At 46.9% G+C, this 22,106-nt stretch overlaps 1 protein-coding gene across 17 annotated transcripts in view; it reads left to right on the top strand.

The window, feature by feature from the left end:
• Positions 1-22,106, top strand: part of USP54 (ubiquitin specific peptidase 54) — a 257,870-nt gene that overhangs the window by 136,299 nt on the left and 99,465 nt on the right. For all 17 annotated transcript variants that reach the window (XM_039546273.1, XM_039546285.1, XM_039546286.1 and 14 more), the window contains one exon: positions 16,112-16,246. In XM_039546273.1, coding sequence (XP_039402207.1) covers positions 16,112-16,246 — 135 coding nt within the window. The remainder of the gene's footprint in view (positions 1-16,111; positions 16,247-22,106) is intronic.

A 22,106-nucleotide genomic window follows, 5' to 3' on the forward strand; every position in this document is an offset into this window, starting at 1 on the left:
GGGGCGCAATATGGGTGGGGCACAGCCTTGGTCAGCGGAGGCTTAGCCTGCCCTGTCCTATGATATCCTCCACCCATGCTCAAGACCACCAAGAAAAGGTCTGGGAGTCCCCATAACGAGCCCCGATCAAGCTGGAAATTATATCCAGCTCCATTGGTATGGATGGTGCCAAAGCTGTCTACAGCTGGTAGCCAGAGCACATGTGGTACCAAGCTGACAGAGCAAGTTGATCTGCCCAAAGACCCGTTGGGCATGGGCAAAGTAGTACCTGTACAGTGGGGGCTTGAAAAGCATGGAAGATTCTCCTCAGTGAAGGCTACATGTCAACGTGGTCACCGGCACTGACCCCAGTGTCTGTGACACCGACGGACCATATGACTAGGTCCACGTCTCTGGCTCCATCAGTACAAGCCTCTCTGTGCCAATGTTGTCCGCACTGGTGGATTTCCAGTGCGCAACAGATCTCTCGGTGTCTGACACACTGGACTCCGGTGCCAAGTTCTCCCAGAGCATTGGACTCAGTGAGATCTCCATGCAGTGCACCACCTTTTTCCTCATCAGAGTCAGATAGTGAGTGAGAGGACTTGGGTTCCCAACACGAGTCCGACCCACCATACGAGTCCCAATTTCATCATGGACACCAGGCTACTGTGCCCCCTCAACCTCCAGCTGCAAGCCACCTACCCTCATGGCTGTACTGGGACCCTGGCAGGCCCAGAAGCGGTAAGCCTCCCAGGCCCCTAGTGTGGTATACTAGCAGGCTAGGAGCCACTCTCCTTCAGCTGCAGCATCAAAGTGTTCAGAACCTCCTGAGCACCTAGGGGAGGAAGTTGAAGCTGAAGCAGAAAGGGTAGACACCCCTCAAGCTCGTCTCTCATCGTCCTCACCTGACGAGGTAGTGATGTCCCCTCTATCATCCATGGTGGATGATATAAAATCATTCCAGGACTTTGCTCAGAGCATGGCAGAAGCCCTGCAAATACAGCTGCACCAAGTGACTGAACCTCACCACAAACTGGTGGACATTCTACACTCTTCCACCTCTGCCAGAGGGACCCTCCCAGTTAACGAGGCACTCCTGGATCCTGCCAGAATTAGTGACAGACCCCTGTGTCTGTCCCGCTGACATGCAAGCGGGCGGACAGAAAGTATTGTGTCGGTGAAGGGCACAAAATTTTTATTTTCTCGTCTCCCTCCAAATTCATCATTGTGGATGTGGTTAATTGCAATACCAGTTTAAATCCACCCCATATGACCAAGATGGGAAATGCTTGGACCTGTTTGGCAGAAGAACGTATTTGTCAGCCACTCTTCAGTTCCAGGTAGCTAATTATCATACTTCGTTGGCCAAATATGACTACCAGAACTATGTGAAACTAGGTTCCTTTATTAATGAGCTCCAGACTCCCCAAAAGACCAATTTATGGCCATAATTAACAAGGGTCAGCTGGTGGCGAAAACATCTCTCCAGTCCGCATTATATGTGGAAGTTGTGGTGGCACATTCAAGTTCCATGGCCGTGATTGAGAGAAGGGCTTTCTGGCTGCTGTTGTCCGGCTTCCCTAAAGAGGTCCAAACCATGATGGAGGACCTTCCTTTTGAGGAAAATGAAGCTGTTTGCTGAAAAGACAGACACATCTCTTCTCACATTGAAGGATTCTCGGGCAATTCTTCGTTCCCTAGGGATATACACACCGGCCTACAAGAGAAAATACAGCCCTCAACCACCGTTTAAGTCCCACTCATCGTAGTACACGCCTCAGTGGTCATCACAGAGATCTTATGAGCCGTAGTGAAAGAAATCAAATTTTCCCCAAGTGGAAGCACTTGAGACCACAACCAACTTTTTCTCAGCCCTCAAGCTTGAAATGGCAGTTTTGACAGGTTGGTTGAAGCGCCTGTACAACATTCTGCTTGCCACCTAGTGCTGGGAAATCCCACTTCTCCTTTCAGAGATCGCATTACTTCGTTCCGCAGCACCTGGGATTGGTTAACCTCCAGCAAGTGGGTGTTGGAAATCATCCAGAACGTATATGCTATCCACATCGCCTCTCTTCTGCCTCCCAAACACCCTTCCCCATCCCTGTTCAGGGACCCTTCTCACGAGAGTCTGCTATGTCAAGAAGTAAACCATCTCCTCAGCATAGGAGCTATAGAACCTGTTCCTGTGCATCTCAGAGGCAAAGGCTTCTACTCTTGTTACTTCTTGATACCAAAGCAAAAGGGAAGTGGAGACCATACTGGACCTCAGAGGGCTCAACTGATAAGTCAAAGCAAGGAAATTCAAGATGGTCACCCTATAAATGATCATCCCAGCATTAGAAGAAGGAGATTGGCTTTCGGCCCTCAACCTTCAAGAGTGACACGTACTTCCAAATTTCTGTCATACCAAGTCACAGGTGTTACCTCAGATTCACACTGGGCCAGGATTCCTACCAATACACAGTACTCCCTTTTGTCCGTTCATCGGCCCCCAGGGTGTTCTTCAAGCTCTTTTCCGTAATAGCAGCCCACTTATGCTCTCAGGGCATAATGATTTATCTCTACCTGGACGATTGCCTGCTCAGGGCATGGTCCTACACAGAGGCCTAATGAGACACTCAGACCACGTGGGACCTGTTCCTCAATCTAGGCCTACAGATCAACAAACAAAAATCTACCTTAACACTGGTTCAAAGGCTAGAATTCATAGGAGCCGACCTCAACTACATTCAGGTGAGGGCACTCCTTCCACATCACAGATTTCTCAGTCTCTCCTCATTGATAGAGCCAGTACAAACCAGTCCCCAAATCTCGGCCAGACATTTCTTTCAGCTTCTGGAGCACATGGCCATAGTTATAGCTCATACCAGACTATGCATGAGATGCTTTCAAGCATTGTTTGCTTCGATTTACAGGCCGAACAGAGACAACATAGGCAAGCTTCTATCGATGCCCACCAGGGTGAAGCAATCCTTAGACTGGTGGAAGGACTGAGTAAACATCTCTAGGGGAATCCCGTTTGCTCAGTCTTCCCCATCCCTTCTCCTGTCCACTGATGCATCCCTCATGGCATGGGGAGCACATCTCCAGTGGTCACTCGGTAGCGGGCAAATGGTCTCCAGCAGAGATGTGCCTCCACATCAACCTGCTCAAGCTCAGAGCAATCTGAAACATTTGTGCTCACTTCCTCCCGTTGATCAAGGACACGCATACAAAGTTCATGACAGACAACATAGTCTGCATGTGCTATCTAAACCGACAGGGAGGCACCAGGTCTCATTCCCTGTGTGTAGAAGCAATGAAGCTATGGAACTGGTGCATATTCCACAACATCCTATCAGTGGCCTATATATTGAGAATACACAACACGATGGCCAACAGTCTCAGCTGCAAATTCCTACATGACCACAAATGGAAAATAGTCGGCAATTCTACACAACATATTCCGACAATTGGGTATGCCGGTAATTAACTTGTTTGCTACTCACCAGAACAAGAAATGTCCACAGTCTTGCTCCAGGCCGGGGATCGAACGATGCTCCATGGGAAATGCTCTCTTCCTTCCTTGTGACAAGGGCCACCTTTATGCCTTTCCCCCATTCCCTCTATTGCTGAAAGTCCTGTTGAAGATAAAAAGGGAAAAAGCAAACATCATTCTGATTGGCCGCACCTGGCCCAGGCAGACATAGTACCCTTACCTTTCACATCTGGCATTATGTCTACTGATGACTCTACTGATCTCTTCTTACCTCCTATCGCAGAACGAGGGTCACACCCGCCACCCCAATCTGCAGATTCTGCAACTCAAAGCATGGATCCTTCATGGTATCAGCACATAGAAACATCTTGCTCTGAGGAGGTACAGGAGGTGCTATTACACAGTAGAAAGGGCACTACTTGTTTTACCTACCTTCAGAAATGAAAGAGGTTCCAGATCTGGTGCCAACCAGAGGGTGTCACTCCTAATTCAGCCACCCTACTGGTGGTCCTAAACTACCTGTTAACCTTAAAGAAATTGGGTCTCTTCCTTCAGCAGGTAGAAGGCTACTCAGTCTTCTCCCACCCAACTATGAAGAGGTTTCTTAAAGGCATAGCAAACCTCTTCCTATGGCACCCTGCTCCCCAATGAGACCTCAATCCAATGCTAAAAGGACTGACTAGACCACCATTTGAACCAATCGCCTCTTGTTCACTAACTCACCTTTCCAGGAACACAGCATTCCATTACCATCGCTTTGGCCAGAAGGATAGGGGAGATAGAAGCTTTGATGGTACATCCCCTTTTGCTGTGTTTTTCCCTGACAAGGTCACACTTGGACCACATCCAAAGTTCACCCCTAAAGTGACTTCTGCATGTCACATAAATCAACTTATTCAGCTTCCAGTGTGTATTCCCAAACCTCATGAGGACAACATCCCTGGGGACAACATGAGGACAGGCATCCTCCATATGCTTGACGTGAGAAGAGCCTTGGTCTTCTATTTGGATACAAAAAAGACTTTAGAAAATCTCCTGAGACTCTTCCTCTCCATTGCGGATAGATTGAAAGGTGCAGCGATCTCAGACCAGTGGCTCTCCAGGTGGGTCTCTGGCTGTATTATAAACTCTACCAATTGTGTGGATCCCATGAGGTCAGTCTCCACATCGATCGCCTTCTCCAAGGGAATCCCTGTATCAGAGATCTGCAGAGCAGCTACCTGGGCATCTGCGCATACCTTTGCAGAACACTATGCCATCCTGGGAGATTTGGCTACAGATGCCCAATTTAGTGTCACAGTACTGTGATCTATCTCAGACTCGACTCCGAAATCCCAGCCTCAAGTAGTGGGTACTGCCTGGGAGTCACCTACATTGGCGCACCCATAGAGATACTAGTTGAAGAAAAAGAAGTTACTCACCTTGTGCCCTAACGATGGTTCCTCGAGATGTGTCCCCCTATGGGTGCTCCATGATCCATTGTCCTCATCTCTACTTTGGAGTTCCACTGGTTGATTCTGTGGTAGAGAAGGAACTAAGGAGGAAATGCCTATGCACGCTAGCTAGCCTCGTCGCAGGTGGGAGCCGTGCATGCGGGATGGACTGCTATTGAAATGCTTCGATCAGCAGCACGGGGACACGCACACGCCTACAGTAGAGCACTCATAGGGACACACATCTTGAAGAACCATTGTTACTGTACAAGGTGAGTAACTTCTTCCTCCTGTCCAAACAGACAATGTGCAACTATGTAGTTTGACACTATGGTGCTTAAATATGTTGCTTAAACATGGTAAAATCCATAGGATAAAATATTTATGGGTGCCTTTGCTGATTAATGTAAAAATTAGGGCTGTCGATTAATCGCAGTTAACTCACGCAATTAACTAAAAAAAATTAACCACGATTAAAAAAATGTATTGCAATTAATCACACTGTTAAACAATAGAATACCAATTGAAATTTATTAAATATTTTGGATGTTTTTCTACATTTTCAAATATATTGATTTCTATTACAACACAGAATATAAAGTGTACAGTGCTCACTTTATATTACTATTTTTTATTACAAATATTTGCACTGTAAAAATGATAAACAAAAGAAATAGTATTTTTCGATTCACCTCATACAAGTAGCTTAGTGCAATTTCTTTATTGTGAAAGTGTAACTTACAAATGTAGAATTTTTTTTGTTACATAACTGCACTCAAAAACAAAGCAATGTAAAACTTTAGAGCCTACATGTCCACTCAGTCCTACTTCTTGTTCAGCCAATTGTTAAGACAAAACAAGTTTGTTTACATTTACGGGAGATACTGCTGACTGCTTCTTATTTACAGTGTCACCTAAAAGTGAGAATAGGCGTTTGCATGGCACTTTTGTAGCTGGCATTGCAAAGTATTTACGTGCCAGATATGCTAAACATTCATCTGTCCCTTCATCCTTTACCATTCCAGAGGACTTGCTTCCGTGCTGATGATGCTCCTGATGATGCTTCCGTGCTGATGATGCTCGTTTAAAAAAAATGTGTTAATTAAATTTATGACTGAACTCCTTGGGGGAGAATTGTATGTCTCCTGTTCTGTTTTACCTGCATTCTGCCATATATTTCATGTTATAGCAATCTCGGATGATAACCCAGTACATGTTCGCTTTAAGAACACTTTCACAGCAGATTTGACAAAACGCAAAGAAGGAACCAATGTGAGATTTCTAAGGATAGATACAGCACTCAAGGTTTAAAAATCTGAAGTGCCTTCCAAAATCTGAGTGGGACGAGGTTTGGAGCATGCTTTCAGATGTCTTAAAAGAGCAACACTCCGATGTGGAACCTACAGAACCAGAACCAGGAAAAAGGAAATCAACCTTCTGAAGGTGGCATCTGACTCAGATGATTAAAATGAACATGCATCGGTCCCCTCTGCTTTGGATCATTATCAAGCAGAACCCGTCATCAGTGTGGACACATGTCTTCTGGAATGGTGGTTGAAGCATGAAGGGACATATGAATCTTTAGCGCATCTGGCACATAAATATCTTGCAATGTCAGCTACAATGCTGCCATGCAAATGCCTGTTCTACTTTCAGGTGACATTATTAAAAAAGCCGTGGGCAGCATTATCTCCTGCAAATTGTAACCAAACTTGTTCATCTGAGCGATTGGCTGAAGTAGGACTGAGTGGACGTGTAGGTTCTAAAGTTTTACATTGTTTTATTTTTGAATGCAGTTATTTTTTGTACATAATTCTACATTTGTAAGTTCAACTTTCATGATATAGAGATTGCACTACAGTACTTGTATTAGGTGAATTGAAATAAACTATTTATTTTGTTTTTTACAGTGCAAATATTTGTAATAAAAATAAATATAAAGTGAGCACTGTACACTTTGTATTGTGTTGTAATTGAAATCAATATATTTGAAAATGTAGAAAACATCCAAAAATATTTAAATAAATGGTATTCTATTACTGTTTAACAGTGCGATTAATCACAATTAATTTTTTTAGTTGCTTGACAGCCCTAGTGTAAATTAAAATGCTCCCCACAATTCTTTTTTAAGTTAATGAATTGCTTAGATGACTCAGGTTGGGTGAGTAACAAATTTCATAACTTTTCTGCTGCTATTGTTTGAATTGGGACAGTTTTCTGTAAGACTGGGTTAATAGTTTTAACGGCTCACTGGTTTGCTTTGGGAAGTCTACATCTAAAGGACTAGAAATCAGTGAAACTGAGCATGATTTATTTTTAAGGAACCTAAAGTTAGGCTCTTGAATTCATATTTATAGACCACAAGTGAGTAGCTTTCCAAAATTGCTGAACATCCAACACCCATCTTAGTTCTATCAGCTCCGACACTTGCTGTAGTGACCTTGGTCAAGTCACTTAGCTAATCTGTGCCTTCATTTCCCCTTCTGTAAAATGTGGGTGATGACAATGACTCAGAGTGATTGCGAGACATATTCATTAATGGTTTTAAAGTGCTCTGCATTTATCTGATAGAAAGTAGAGAAGGGCAAAGTTGTTTTTGTTTCCCTGTTTTTCCAAGGTCTATTGAAATGAGAAGATTTGGGTGTGAAGCACTGTCACCTTGATATAAAAAACTGCCTGGCTTTGGCCTTTGAGTCTCAGAGAGCAATTCCCAAGGCAGAAAACAGAGTCTGAGAATTAGCCCACACAGTGATCTTTGAGTACATTAGAAATCTTTCCATTAAGCATAACTCATAAGCAGGGTGTGGCATTGCCTGATGCTTGTGAAGAGGAAATTCTCTTCTTGGGCTCTGTAGCCTTCTCTTCACTAGGACTTTCTCACCATTGGTTTGGCACTGGTAGTAGCAATATTAGAAGAGCTACAGTACCTAGCACAGTGGTATCCCAGTCTATGAGGTTATGTCTACACTGCATTGTAAGCCCAAGGTTAGTGGAGCTTGAGTTAGCAGACCTGGCTTGTTAACCTTTGGCTTGAGCATCTATGTTTATTTGTAAATCCATGTTAGGAATTGTTGAACCATATACCCCAACCTGGAGCTCCAGCATTTACACTGCATAATGCAGGCCCAAGTCCAAGCACCCATATCCCAGACTTCCAGCACCCTCCCAAAATGTGGCTGCCCTTTGTTCATAGTGTAGTGTGAGAAAACTTGACTGTCCGCCAAACTTGGCTTTCCAGAGGATGAAGAAAGTCAGTCTGTGGGATTGTGGAATACTTTTGGCAGACTCCGAGAGCATGAGTCCCATGAGACTGCATCTGGACAGCAAAGTAATAGGGCTTGAACCATGGATCTTGGCTTGACTCAGGTTCAACCCCCATGAGGTCTTCAGTCTGAGCCCTGGGTTAGCACAATTTGTGTTTAGACAGAAGGGGGTTTAGGCTTGAGCCTGTGTTCAAACCCTGGGCTTACATTGCAGTGTAGACATACAATGGACCCCTAGGCACTACCACAATACCAAATAATAAATAATAGTGTCAACAGGGCAGAGGCATTTTTACTACTGTAGTGCCCAACCCTGTCAACACTAGCATTTCCAGCACTGCTACTGCTAAGGGAACTGCACTGGTACCATACAAACAGTGCAAAAACTTTGAGTACAGATGCACCCTGTTAGGACTTGTTTGGAAACTGCAGCAAGAAACCAACCTTATTTACTCTCCCACTCCCTTTACATTGTCCTGCCAGAGCTTTGTTTGCTATTGGAGAAATCCCAGTTTCAGATATGTTTAGTGGGACTATAATGTGTTACTCTTTTCTTCTGTACTAAAATCTTAAGCAAATCCACATGTTCCATAGAATCTCTATGGATAGAAATGTCAAGCTCTAATAAAAATATAACATTAGGGATCTATTATCGACCACCTGACCAGGACAGTAATAGTGATGATGAAATGCTAAGGGAAATTAGAGAGGCTATCAAAATTAGGAACCCAATAATAGTGGGGGATTTCAGTTATCCCCATATTGACTGGGAACATTTCACTTCAGGACGAAATGCAGAGATAAAATTTCTCGATACTTTAAATGACTGCTTCATGGAGCAGCTGGTACGGGAACCCACAAGGGGAGAGGCAACTCTAGATTTAATCCTGAGTGGCACGCAGGAGCTGGTCCAAGAGGTAACTATAGCAGGACTGCTTGCAAATAGTGACCATAATATAACAACATTTAACATCCCTGTGGTGGGAAGAACATCTCAACAGCCCAACACTGTGGCATTTAATTTCAAAAGGGGGAACTATACAAAAATGAGGGGGTTAGTTAAACAAAAGTTAAAAGGTACAGTGACTAAAGTGAAATCCCTGCAAGCTGCATGGGCGCTTTTTAAAGACACCATAATAGAGGCCCAACTTCAATGTATACCCCAAATTAAGAAACACAGTAAAAGAACTAAAAAAGAGCCACCGTGGCTTAACAACCATGTAAAAGAAGCAGTGAGAGATAAAGACTTCCTTTAAAAAGTGAAAGTCAAATCCTGGTGAGGCAAATAGAAAGGAGCATAAACACTGCCAAATTAAGTGCAAGAGTGTAATAAGAAAAGCCAAAGAGGAGTTTGAAGAACGGCTAGCGAAAAACTCCAAAGGTAATAACAAAATGTTTTTAAAGTACATCAGAAGCAGGAAGCCTGCTAAACAACCAGTGGGGCCCCTTGACGATCGGAATACAAAAGGAGCGCTTAAAGACGATAAAGTAATTGCAGAGAAACTAAATAGATTCTTTGCTTCAGTCTTCACGGCTGAGGATGTTAGGGAGATTCCCAAACCTGAGCTGGCTTTTTAGGTGACAAATCTGAGGAACTGTCACAGATTGAAATGTCACTAGAGGAGGTTTTGGAATTAATTGATAAACTCAACATTAACAAGTCACTGGGACCAGATGGCATTCACCCAAGAGTTCTGAAAGAACTCAAATGTGAAGTTGCGGAACTATTAACTAAGATTTGTAACCTGTCCTTTAAATCGGCTTCGGTACCCAATGACTGGAAGTTAGCTAATGTAACGCCAATATTTAAAAAGGGCTCTAGAGGTGATCCCGGCAATTACAGACCGGTAAGTCTAACGTCGGTACCGGGCAAATTAGTTGAAACAATAGTTAAGAATAAAATTGTCGGACACATAGAAAAACATAAACTGTTGAGCAATAGTCAACATAGTTTCTTTAAAGGGAAATCGTGTCTTACTAATCTATTAGAGTTATTTGAAGGGGTCAACAAACATGTGGACAAGGGGGATCCAGTGGACATAGTGTACTTAGATTTCCAGAAAGCCTTTGACAAGGTCCCTCACCAAAGGCTCTTATGTAAATTAAGCTGTCATGGGATAAAAGAGAAGGTCCTTTCATGGATTGAGAACTGGTTAAAAGACAGGGAACAAAGGGTAGGAATTAATGGTAAATTCTCAGAATGGAGAGGGGTAACTAGTGGTGTTCCCCAAGGGTCAATCCTAGGACCAATCCTATTCAATTTATTCATAAATGATCTGGAGAAAGGGGTAAACAGTGAGGTGGCAAAGTTTGCAGATGATACTAAACTACTCAAGATAGTTAAGACCAAAGCAGATTGTGAAGAACTTCAAAAAGATCTCACAAAACTAAGTGATTGGGCAACAAAATGGCAAATGAAATTTAATGTGGATAAATGTAAAGTAATGCACATTGGAAAAAATAACCCCAACTATACATACAATATGATGGGGGCTAATTTAGCTACAACGTCAGGAAAAAGATCTTGGAGTCATCGTGGATAGTTCTCTGAAGATGTCCACGCAGTGTGCAGAGGCGGTCAAAAAAGCAAACAGGATGTTAGGAATCATTAAAAAGGGGATAGAGAATAAGACTGAGAGTATATTATTGCCCTTATATAAATCCATGATATGCCCACATCTTGAATACTGTGTACAGATGTGGTCTCCTCACCTCAAAAAAGATATTCTTGCACTAGAAAAGGTTCAGAAAAGGGCAACTAGGGGTCTGGAGAGGGTCCCATATGAGGAAAGATTAAAGAGGCTAGGTCTCTTCAGCTTGGAAAAGAGGAGACTAAAGGGGGATATGATAGAGGTATATAAAATCATGAGTGATGTTGAGAAAGTGGATAAGGAAAAGTTATTTACTTATTCCCATAATACAAGAACTAGGGGTCACCAAATGCAATTAATAGGCAGCAGGTTTAAAACAAATAAAAGGAAGTTCTTCTTCACGCAGCGCACAGTCAACTTATGGAACTCCTTACCTGAGGAGGTTGTGAATGCTAGGACTATAACAGTGTTTAAAAGAGAACTGGACAAATTCATGGTGGTTAAGTCCATAAATGGCTATTAGCCAGGATGGGTAAAGAATGGTGTCCTCCATCCTCTGACGAACAGAGGCTAGGATGGATGGCAGGAGAGAGATCACTTGATCATTGCCTGTTAGGTTCACTCCCTCTGGGGCACCTGGCATTGGCCACTGGCGGTAGACAGATACTGGGCTAGATGGACCTTTGGTCTGACCCGGTACGGCCGTTCTTATGTTCTTATGTTCTTGGTGTTCTCCAAAGAGAATATGATTGCTCTTTGAGAGAGGAGGAAGCAGGATTGGGGGGTGTGATAGGATTCCAGGGTACAACCTGGAACTGCGGGAACTTTCCAGCATGGGCTGTCTCTCACAATGCTTTGCTAGTGATAAGCAGCAAACCCCTCTAGGTGCTATCACTCAGTCAACAGCATGTGGAGACACATCCAGCTAAGTTGCATGAGTACTCTCTAAAGCACTCATGAACCATACACAGGAAAACACCAGCAAATCCCCCCAGCCTTGCACCCCACAAATGTACTGCCTTACACTGCTTAGGACTTTCTTTTGAACAATGCAAGCTTATTAATTAGGTTGCCACTTCGTCAAAGGACAGTGGACATGCACCAACTGTTGCAATCTGAGCAGATTCCCTAAGCACTTTAGACAAGCTCACTGGTAAGGATAAAACATTAAAATAAGTTTATTAACTACAAGGAAGATTTTAAGTGATTATAAGTGGTAGGCAGAAAAGTCAGAGATAGTTACCTAAGAAATAAAAATAAAATCACAGTCTAAATCCTAAACTTTCAGACTAAGCAAGAATTGAATCAAGCAGCCTTTCTCACCCCACTGGATGTTGCAAGGTTGGGCTGAGTGAGAAAGTGGCTGCAGGTGAAGCCACGCCCCAAACTGAGCCACAGCTGGCCCCTATAAAAGGCCAGGGAAGCCAGAAACAGACAGTCTTCCTCTGCCTGAAGAGGAAGAAGGGCCTGGCTGCAGGGGACTATAGGCAAGGTACCTAGGGTGAAGCAGGGCTGGGGAAAGGCTGAGGAGCTGGGGAGCTCCAGCCTAGAAAGCCCCAGGCTGCGGTCTAGCAGTGGGCCAACTGGTACTGGGGGTTGCAGAGGGCAGCCCGAGGTAGGCCAAGGCAGCAGGTCCAAACCCCTTTGCCTGTGATGAGTAGGCTGATACTGCAGTCTGCCCCAGAGTGTGGGGCCAGACAATGACTGGCAGTAGCCAATACTGAGGCAAGGTGGGGCTAGAGTGTGGGGGTTCCCCAAGGAGGGGAAACCCAGAGAGAAAGGGGTTACTGCCAGGGGGCAGCACCCCCAATAAAAGGGCACTGGGTCCAGGGAGGGACACGGGGGGCCTGAGGACAGGTGGATCACCAGCCTGCAGAAGGCGCTCCGAACACTGGACTGAGCTAATTCCCGGAGTCACCAGCAGGAGGCGCCGCAGGGGTGAGTCTGACCCGTCTACACGTCCCAAGAAAGACACTGGCCCAGACATGTCCTGGTAGGCCTTGCCGAGTCCCAAAGTTGAACAATCCTCCTTGTGTGGGACTTGCACAACTGTCTCTTGCAGAATTGTAATTTTCTTGTTTAAAATTCCCTTACTCGTCAATGGCATGTGATGGTCGCTTAACACCCATTTGGGTGTGGGTCTCCACCTCAGTCATTGGAGTGCTAACAGTGGGCGTCTCCCAAACTCACAACATAGTTCAATAACAGCCATATAGCAAATTCTTATAACTTCCTCCACATTAACAATATACATATTTTGACAGAACAATGAGTTTCAGCAGATCGTGATCTTTCATATGGTATCATACACAGCATGCTTTTTATGAAATATCACAAACATACAAATGGTGAATATGGTGGTTACAGGGTGCTACTTTGAGGTCCAGCGTGTCACAGGGGATGAAGGGAATAAGGTGGAATTCGATCTCCTCCACTCTTTGCAGGAGTAGCATACAGGAACCAGTTTGTTACTATTAACGTAGAGGCTTTGTGTTGCAGTTTTAGTTCCCTAAAAGCACCCAAGATTGCAGGGCTTAGCAAACTTTATTCCAATTCGCCAGCTCATGGAAATGACAATAATACAGGGACCACTAAAAGTAATTAAACTTGGAAAATAAATAAGATATAGACAGTCTATTTCCAATGCATGCAGCATCTCAGTGCTAGGGAAAAGCTGTCTATAATTAAAGACAAGAAGTGGCACAGGAGCCAAGATGATTATAGATCTTCTTTAAAGTTATGCACACAGGAATTGCTATGATGATAGCTCGGCAAACAAAGCAACAATCTGGCAACTTCAGGTCCCCTCCGTTCTCCACTTACTTGGCTAGTTTAATAATGCTATTTTAAATTGGGAATGATTGATTTTACTCAGGACCACTGACAGCAATTCCGGGCCCTAGGGCAGAACAGTCAATGGGCCCCCACACATGCACAAGCTGCGCCCATGTGGACGCGGTCCACCTGACATTTGGGCGGTGCTGCGCCTGAGCTGGCTGGTGCACAGTGAGCTGCCGGCTGTGCTGCTGGGCGCGCTTTTCTGACATGGCCAGGGTTTCTACATGCCCACCCGGTAGGGTTGCCAACAGTCTAATCGTGCAAACCCAAAGACCATTTCCTTGCCTCGCCCTTCCTTGAGACCATGCCCCTGTCCCGCCCCTTCTCTGAGCCCCCCTTCACTCCATCCCCCCTCCTTCTGTCACTCGCTCTCCCCCACCCTCACTCACTTTCACCAGGCTGGGGCGAGGGGTTGGGGTGCAGGCAGGGGTGCAGGCTCTAGGAGAGAGTTTGGGTGCGGAGGTGGTGAGGAGTATGGGCTCTGGGAGGGTCTGGATACAGGAGGCTGTGTGGGGTCGGGCTCTGGGAGCGAGGTTGGGCTCTGGGAGGGAGTTTGGGTGTGGGCTCTAAGCTGGGGCAGGGGGTTGGGGTGCAGGAGCAGGTCAGGGGATCAGCATTTACCTCGGGTGGCTCCCAAAAGCAACTGACATACGTATCTGGCAGTGGCTCCTAGGTGGTGGGGGGTCCAGGGTGGGTTTCTGCCTGCCACTGCCCAGCCAATACGAGCTGTGGAGTTGGCGCTTGGGGCGGGGACAGTGCACGGAGACCCCCTCCCCAGGGGCTGTAGGGATGTGCCAGCTTCTTCCGCATGCCCAGGCCCCCGAGCAATGGCCCTCTTTGTCCCCCACCCCATCGGCAGGCCTTATTTTACTTAATTACTGTTGACTCTCTTCTTGTGAACATAATTGAAAAAGTGAGTTCTTATGAGGGATACAAATAAAGGGAGCGCTGCAACAACTATGAGGCGCCTCCTAGGGAGTTATCAAAGCTATGTGAATGGCAGCTTGATGGCAGGTGAAATTCAGTGTTGGTAAACTCAGTGTAACCCAGATTGGAAGGAATAATACATACTGGAACTACTTATGCACACTGCTGGGTTCTCAGCACTGACCACTCAGGAAAAAGACCTGGGTGTCATTTGGACAACTTTAGGAAAGCTGCTGCTGAGTGTGCAGCAAGCAGCAGACAAAAGAAGCAAAAACAAAAGTTAGGCTATGTAAGGAGTGGTATGGAAAAGGATACTAAAAATACTATGCCAAATACTCAGGGTTCAAAGCAAGAAGGGACCACCAAATCATCCAGTCTGTCAGGCCATCAACACCACCCAACACCTGCATACTAAACCCAACAACCCGAAGAAAGGACGTGTTCTCGATATACAAAATAATGAATGGTCTGGAGATAAGCTAGTCACTCCTACTTACTCTGTTGTAATGCTAGAACAAGAGGACTTTGAATAAAACTGAAAGGCGGTAAATTTACAACTGACAGAGACATTTTTTGCACAGCACATACCTATCCCTTGGAACTCATAGCCACAAAATATCACCGAAGAATAGAGCTTAGCGGGATTCAAAAAAGGATTGAACATTTATATGAGTAATGAAAACATGCACAGTTACATAAGACTGGACTTAAAAAACACACAAACCTTCAATCTTCAGGCATAAACCAACCTCTAATGGGATTAGGAAGAAACTTCCCGTGTGCATATCATTCCATAATTGCCCACTTAGAGGTTCCTTGCACCTTTGTCTGAATCATCTCGTTTTGGACGTTGTCAGAAATGGCATACTGGATCAGAAGGACCACCAGTCTGATCTGGTATGGCCTTTCTTATTAGAGTGGTGGCCTAGTGGACCAGAACTGGGTAGTATTCCATGTCTTGTAAGTTGTGTGTGAAGGCATGAGGAGAATTGTGCAAGGAAAGGATTAGTAAAGTTTGAGACTGACATTTGGTGAAGGTTGTGGTTTGATGTGATATAAGAAATTAGGAAGGAAATGGAGCAGAGTAACATAAGGGCCATGAAGATGAAGACAAGAAATTTGAACTTGATGCAGTAAACAAGGTTCTGCAGGCTTTGCTCATCTCCCTGCAGGAGGGAACAGAGCAGAGTAAGAGATACCAAGGGCTTGTCTACACTTAAAGCACTGTGCCACTGTAGTGCTTCAATGTAGACGCTACTGACACTGACAGGAGGAGTTCTCTCATGGGAATAGGTAGTCCACTTCCCTGAGAGGCAGTAACTAGCTCAGCAGAAGAATTCTTCCTTGAACCTAGTGCTGTCTATGCAAGGATTTAGGTTGGCTTAACAATGTCACTCAGGTGTGGATTTTACTCACACCTAACCAACATAGTTAAACCAATCAAATTTTCTGGTGTAGACCAAGCCTAAGTGGAGAATTAGTTTTAGACGTTTCTTTCATTTTATGTTTACCTCCCAAAGCTTATTAAACCAGTTGTGAATATGTAATATTTCTATCATAAACATAAAGATGACATTTATTTCTCTCTTTCCCCACCAGGGCATCTTCAATCAGTTCCAATGTAGCAGTGAGAAAGTACTGCCCTCTGATGCCCTACGCAGTGCTCTTGCAAAGACCTTTCAGGATGAGCAGCGCTTCCAGCTGGGCATCATGGATGATGCTGCTGAATGTTTTGTGAGTATGTTGTTTGTGTATCACAGTTATACGGGTGGCTGACCAGCTTTGCAGGGTTTATTTTGATTCTGATAGCCACGTGTATATAGGGACTGTGTATTATAAAAGAGAGATGGTCCTGAGTCCCAAAGTTTGGAGTGTTCAGGTGTGTGTTTTTGTTGGGGACCATTGCTAATGAGTGAGAAATGGAAACATAGTCCCTCTTCATTTTTGTAGCTGAAACTGTGCTCGGTTGCTGCTGACACTTTCAAATGTTGTTTGGACAAGGCCTATGTAGAGAACTCCTTGGCTTGCAAAATTGTGACAAATTGGGATAGAATGCCCAGAGCTTCAAGAGAGTAACTTTCTTGACCAAAGGGGGCAATAGTTTCCTCCTGTGACAACACTTAGTTGTGTTGAGCTTCTTGACAGACATCTGGGCTAGGCATGTAAAGTTAGGATGCTCATGTAACTCTGAGATCAGACTGTCATGTAGCAACTTCAAAATGTGTTTTTAATTTGCAGCATCTGAGCTGTATGAGAGCACCTATCTTGCAAGCCATCCCATTTGAATGGTTCAACCGCAGCAAGAGATTCCCATCAGAATGCATTGTAGGCAGTTTGCAAACTTGGCCATAGGGGGGCAGGGTGTGGGCGGGTTTGTATTTCCAACTCAGAAGGAATTTTAAAATAAAATATTAAAAGAACATTACTGAGTTTGCAAAATATGGGAAAGTTATACCAGTGTAAACCAAGGTGTGAATTTAAATTAATATAGTTATACTGGCTTAACCCTTTGTGGACACTCTTTATTCCAGTACAAGAGGGCCTTTTTTTATTTGTTTGCTTTATGTTGCTTCGGAAGATGTTTAAGCTAACAAAAAAAGAGCCACTTCTAGGGTTTGTCTACACTTAAAATGCTGCACTGAAGCAGATGCACCTCTGTAGTACTTCAAGAAAGATGCTGCCTACACAGATGGGAGGGCTTCTCCTGTTGGCGTAGGTACTCCACCTCCCTGAGAGGCAGTAGCCTTCTCTTCGACATAGCGCTTTCTACACTGGGAGTTAGGTTGGTACAACTGCGTCACTCAGAATTTTGGATTTTCCACACCCCTGTGCAACGTAGTTATATGACATAACTTGCTGGTGCAGACTGAGCTTTAGGGCTTGTCTGTACTAAACATTAGACTGACCTACCTACATCACTTAGGCCTTTTGAAAAATTACAAGCCTTACATGATATAATTAGGTCGATCTAACCCCCAACGTAGATGCAGCTAGGGCTTGGTCTACATTAGCAAATTAGGTGGTTCTTTGAGTGCTTGCTCATGTCCATTCCATTCTAGGTGTGTGTGCACCCATGTGCACAGTTGTCAAAGACTTTTGCCTTAGCAGTATCCGTAGGTTTGGCTGTGGCACCCTCTGGAGTGCCTCGCTCATGCATCAGTAGATCAGGAGTTGCTGGTCCTACTCCCTCTCAGTTCCTTCTTACCACCCATGGTGGTTGGTTGGAGTGCCTCTCTTCCTTGCCTAACAAGTGGTCAGCAGTTTCCTTCTTCACTGTACTTAGTAAGTTAGGGTCCAGTGAGGACTTTTCCCCAGACGGAGCATGCCCCAGTCTCCAGGTTTTAATCTGTGCACTGACTATAATAGGCCTATGCCTGTTAGTGATTTATGCCATAGGCCTATGGCAGCTGTCTGAAGTGCTTGGGGGGATTGCGTATAAAATAAGTGTCCCATCTGTAAGAACTTTCATCCCAGGACACAAAAAGAATTCAACATCCGTTTGAGGGCCCTCCTCATGAAGGCTGCTCTCTGCCCGGCCTTGGAGCCATCTTGGCTGGACTCAACTCCCAGTACTTCAGCACCATTCCCCTTTGCCGGTGCCCAAGAAGTCAAAAAATTGGGACCCAGCACCAAGCAAGAAGGACCAAAGGGCATCGGGTAAAGGACCCTGTTACCCGGGCCCACCCAAGAGCTACACGGGGATACATCCCCTAAGGGACCTCCTACCCCCACTTCCCCCACAAGGGATCCACCACCGACTCCAGGGAGCGGTATAGTACCCAGACTCATGGTGGAGTCAACGCCTTTCCAGCCGTTCCCAGCACCAAGAGCAAAGGACTCTCCCAGTGCAGCCGGCACCACATGCTGCGATGGACCCAGCAAAGGCTCCCTACAAGGGCAGCCATGAAAGCCTCTCAGAAGGCGAGTGAACGCCGCTGGTCTCCAGAACCAAAGTAAAGCTCTTAGTGGCTGTGCCCCTGGTCTCCGCATCAGCCCAGGTCACCAGTTTGCCGCTTCAGATTACCGGCACTTCGCTCCCGGTCTCTTCTCTCTCAATGAGACTCGCCCAGAGCAGGGGTGGCTCTACCTTTTTGGCCGCCCCAAGCAGTCATGCGCGGGAGGCGCCCCGGAGCCGCGGGAGCAGCGGACCTCCCGCGGGCATGACTGCAGAGGGACCGCTGGTCCCGCGTGGCTCAGCTGGACCTCCTGCGGCTGCGGACGGTTCGCGGGTCCGGCGGCTCCGCTTGAGCTGCCGCAGTCATGCCTGCGGCAGGTCCAGTCGTCCCGGGGCTCCGGTGGACCTCCCGCAGGCATGACTGTGGCAGGTCCGCCGGCCCAGCCTGCCGCCCCCCCCCGGCTGCAGGGGACGGGCCGCTCCTCGGCTCGCAGCGGCAGGATGAGCTGGGGCCCCAGACCCAGCCTTTTGCCGCCCCCTAGATTTTGCCGCCCTAGGCACCAGCTTGTTTTGCTGGTGCCTAGAGCCGCCCCTGGCCCAGAGGGAGGTGCCGGTCACCATATGGATGGCACCGATCATCCTTCCGGCGACCCTATTCACGGAGTCAATCGCCGTCGCCTAGACCATGGGAACATTCCCCGACACAGTGCCAATCCCCCTACTCCTGGCACCAGTCTGCCTATTCAAGGTTCCGTTCACACACGGTGATGGTTAACCACCAGACTCAGGTGTTAACGGCCCTGCTGTGGTCACCAGAGAAGGATTCCTCTGGCACGGAGAGGGAGTTCAATCCCTCGCTGAGACAGCACCTTTGTGACTGGACTCCTGAGGCTGTGTCCACCTCCACGATGCCATCCTGGCAGCAGGGCCAGTGGCCAGCGCAGTGGGCCTAGTGGAGTGCCTGGGGCATGCCGATCATGCCAATGCCCCCCTCACACCAATCGTCCATCGCTGATTCATACAAACATCAGATAGCACCAGGCTCGGTGCACGAAGCGCAATCCGATGCCAGGGTGGAAGGGCAGGTGCCCACCCCCAGTGGTCCAGCCATCCTCATCCTCTCCAGATGAGCTCTGACAGAGCCCTCTCATGATAGCTCACCGGACGAATTTAAGGAGTACCAAGCCCTGCTCTGAAGTTTGACCACGAACTTAGGCTTAGAGGTGGAGGAGATGGCAGAGCAATCGGACACCTTGTTTAATGTGCTCTCCACATCAACCCCCACTCATGTCACGGTTCCAGTGCATAAAGGGGTCCTAAAGATTTTCTAAAAACCCACTAGCAAACCCCGTCCTCAATTCCACCCACCTCCAAAAGGGCTGAAAAGAAGTATTTCATCCCAGCCAAGGGGTTTGAATACTTGTACACCCCCGCCTCCAGGGTCATTGGTCATTTGTGTGGCCTACAAGAAAGACAAGCAAGGGCAATATAGTTCCACCCCCAAGAATAAGGAGGCCAAGAAACTGGACCTTTTCGGAAGGAAAATGTATTCTTCTTTGAGTGCTTGCTCATGTTGATTCCATTCTGTGTGCCCATGTGCACAGTTTCTGGAGACTTTTGCCTTAGCAGTGTCCACAGGGCTGGCTTTGGCGCCCCCTGGAGTGCCATGCTCATGCCGCGGTATATCAGGCGCCGCTGGCTTATATGCCCTCTCAGTTCCTTCTTACTGCCCATGATGGTTGGTTGGAGCGCCTGGTCTTGCTTAGCAAGAGCATTAGCAGTTCTTCACTGTTCAGATCGTTCTCCTTTGTTATTTAGTCAATGATTAGTTAGCTGTTAAGTATTGTAATGGTAGTTTAGTAGTTAAACTCCCGGATGGGACTTTGTCCTGGAGCGGGGCATGCCCCACTCCCCAGGCTCTAAGCTGTGTTTTGACTGCAGCTGGACAAGGCCCATCAGTGACCCTCATGAGTTGTCTGAAGTGCCTGGGGGAGTCCCATCGAAAAGACAGTGCCAGATCTGCAAAAATTTTCATCCACAAACTCAAAAAAAGCAGGACATTTGATTAAGGACCCTACTCATAGAGGCTGCTCTGTGCCTGGCATCAGAGCCCTCGCACTTGGACTCCACATCCGGTACTTCCACGTCGGCACACAGTGCACCACCGGCACTGGGATCCATCCGTCACCGTTCCCCCTTGCTGATACCACAGGCATCACACAAGGGAACTTGCGGCAAAGCCTTGTGCCCACAACGAAGGCTCTTGGGGGTACCGCTGTGGTTGGACCCCCTAGCCCAGCCAGGGACCTGCCTCCAACTCCGGGGAGCGGTAGGGGGTCACGGCCCATTGCAGGACCAAAGAACAGTTAGGCTGACTGGCACTGCAGACGCCTGGCCACATGGCAGGTCCCATCAATACACCAGCTCAGATGACCAAGCCGGTGATGGAACCTTCCCTAAAGGCCATGGAATGCCCCCGGTCCCTGGACCACAGGCATGGTTCCCCTTCACTATGGCCAAGGATCACGGTCCCGCAACCCTGGCCTCTGGCCAGGAGGCCCAGATCTCTGACACCATGGTCTCCTCTTACAAGACATGGGACTCTGGAGTCGCCACACCAATCCCCGTATTCTTGGTACTCATGGTCCTCCCGCCAGAGATTGCCAAGTTGCTGGTCGCCGTTGCCTTGCAGGTCTCCTAAGTGTTGGTCCCCTCTAACGCGAGACCGTTCCTGGTCATGGCACCGGTTGCCAAGGCCCTGGTACAGTTCTTCAGGCAGGCACCAGTTCTCGCCTTCCTCGTACTGGTCGAGAGTCAGTCAACAGACTCGGGCTTCCATGGCCCCACCCTGGTCACCAGAAAGACCTGCAGCACTGGCATAGGGTCAAAGGCAATGGTCCGCTTAGTGGCAGTATATTGGAACCCATGAGGATTGCCTATGAATCCCACCGTACTCCCACCGGTCCTCCTAGGTGGCATCGGACAATCTACCCCCGTCACAGCCAGCACAGGTGTCAGAGCAAGGGGCCCAATCCGAAGTGGTGACTCCAAGGGAAGCCCTGATGACCATGGAGTGGTCCCGGACACACAAGGGGATGCCTCCCAACCTCTAGCAGTGCATTCACCCTCATCGTCCCCAGATGAGGTTGTGGCAGCACCCTCGCAAACTGGTAGCCCCCCTGATGACTTCAGGGAGCACTAAGCCCTACTTAAAAGGGTGGTGACCAGCCTGAATTTGGAGGTTGAGGAGCTAGCTGAGGAGCCCAATGACCTCTTCAATGTCATCCCCTCTTCTACCCCAGCCAGGGTCGCATTGCCCGTTCACCCAGTAGGTTCTAAAGATAGCCAAGTCAGTGTGGCAGACCCCATCTTCCATTCTGCCCACATCCAAGAAGGCAGAAAAGAAGTACTGTGTCCCTGCAAAGGGGTTTGAATACTTATACATGCACCCTCTTGCAGGGTCCCTGGTCGTGTCTGCCATAACTAAAGAGACAGTCAGAGACAAGTGAGTGGCACCCCCAAATATAAAGATGCCAAGAGGTTAGACTTATTTGGCAGAAAAAAATATTCCACAGCATGCCTCCAATTTAGGGTCTCTAACCATCAGGACCCACTTGGTGGATACAATTTCAACCTGTGGGATTCCATAGGCAAGTTCAAAGAGATCCCACAGGATCAGGCACAGGAGTTCGCCATCGA

This window comes from Mauremys reevesii, linkage group 7 (genome assembly GCF_016161935.1).
Source record: "Mauremys reevesii isolate NIE-2019 linkage group 7, ASM1616193v1, whole genome shotgun sequence".
Lineage (NCBI taxonomy): Eukaryota > Metazoa > Chordata > Testudines > Geoemydidae > Mauremys > Mauremys reevesii.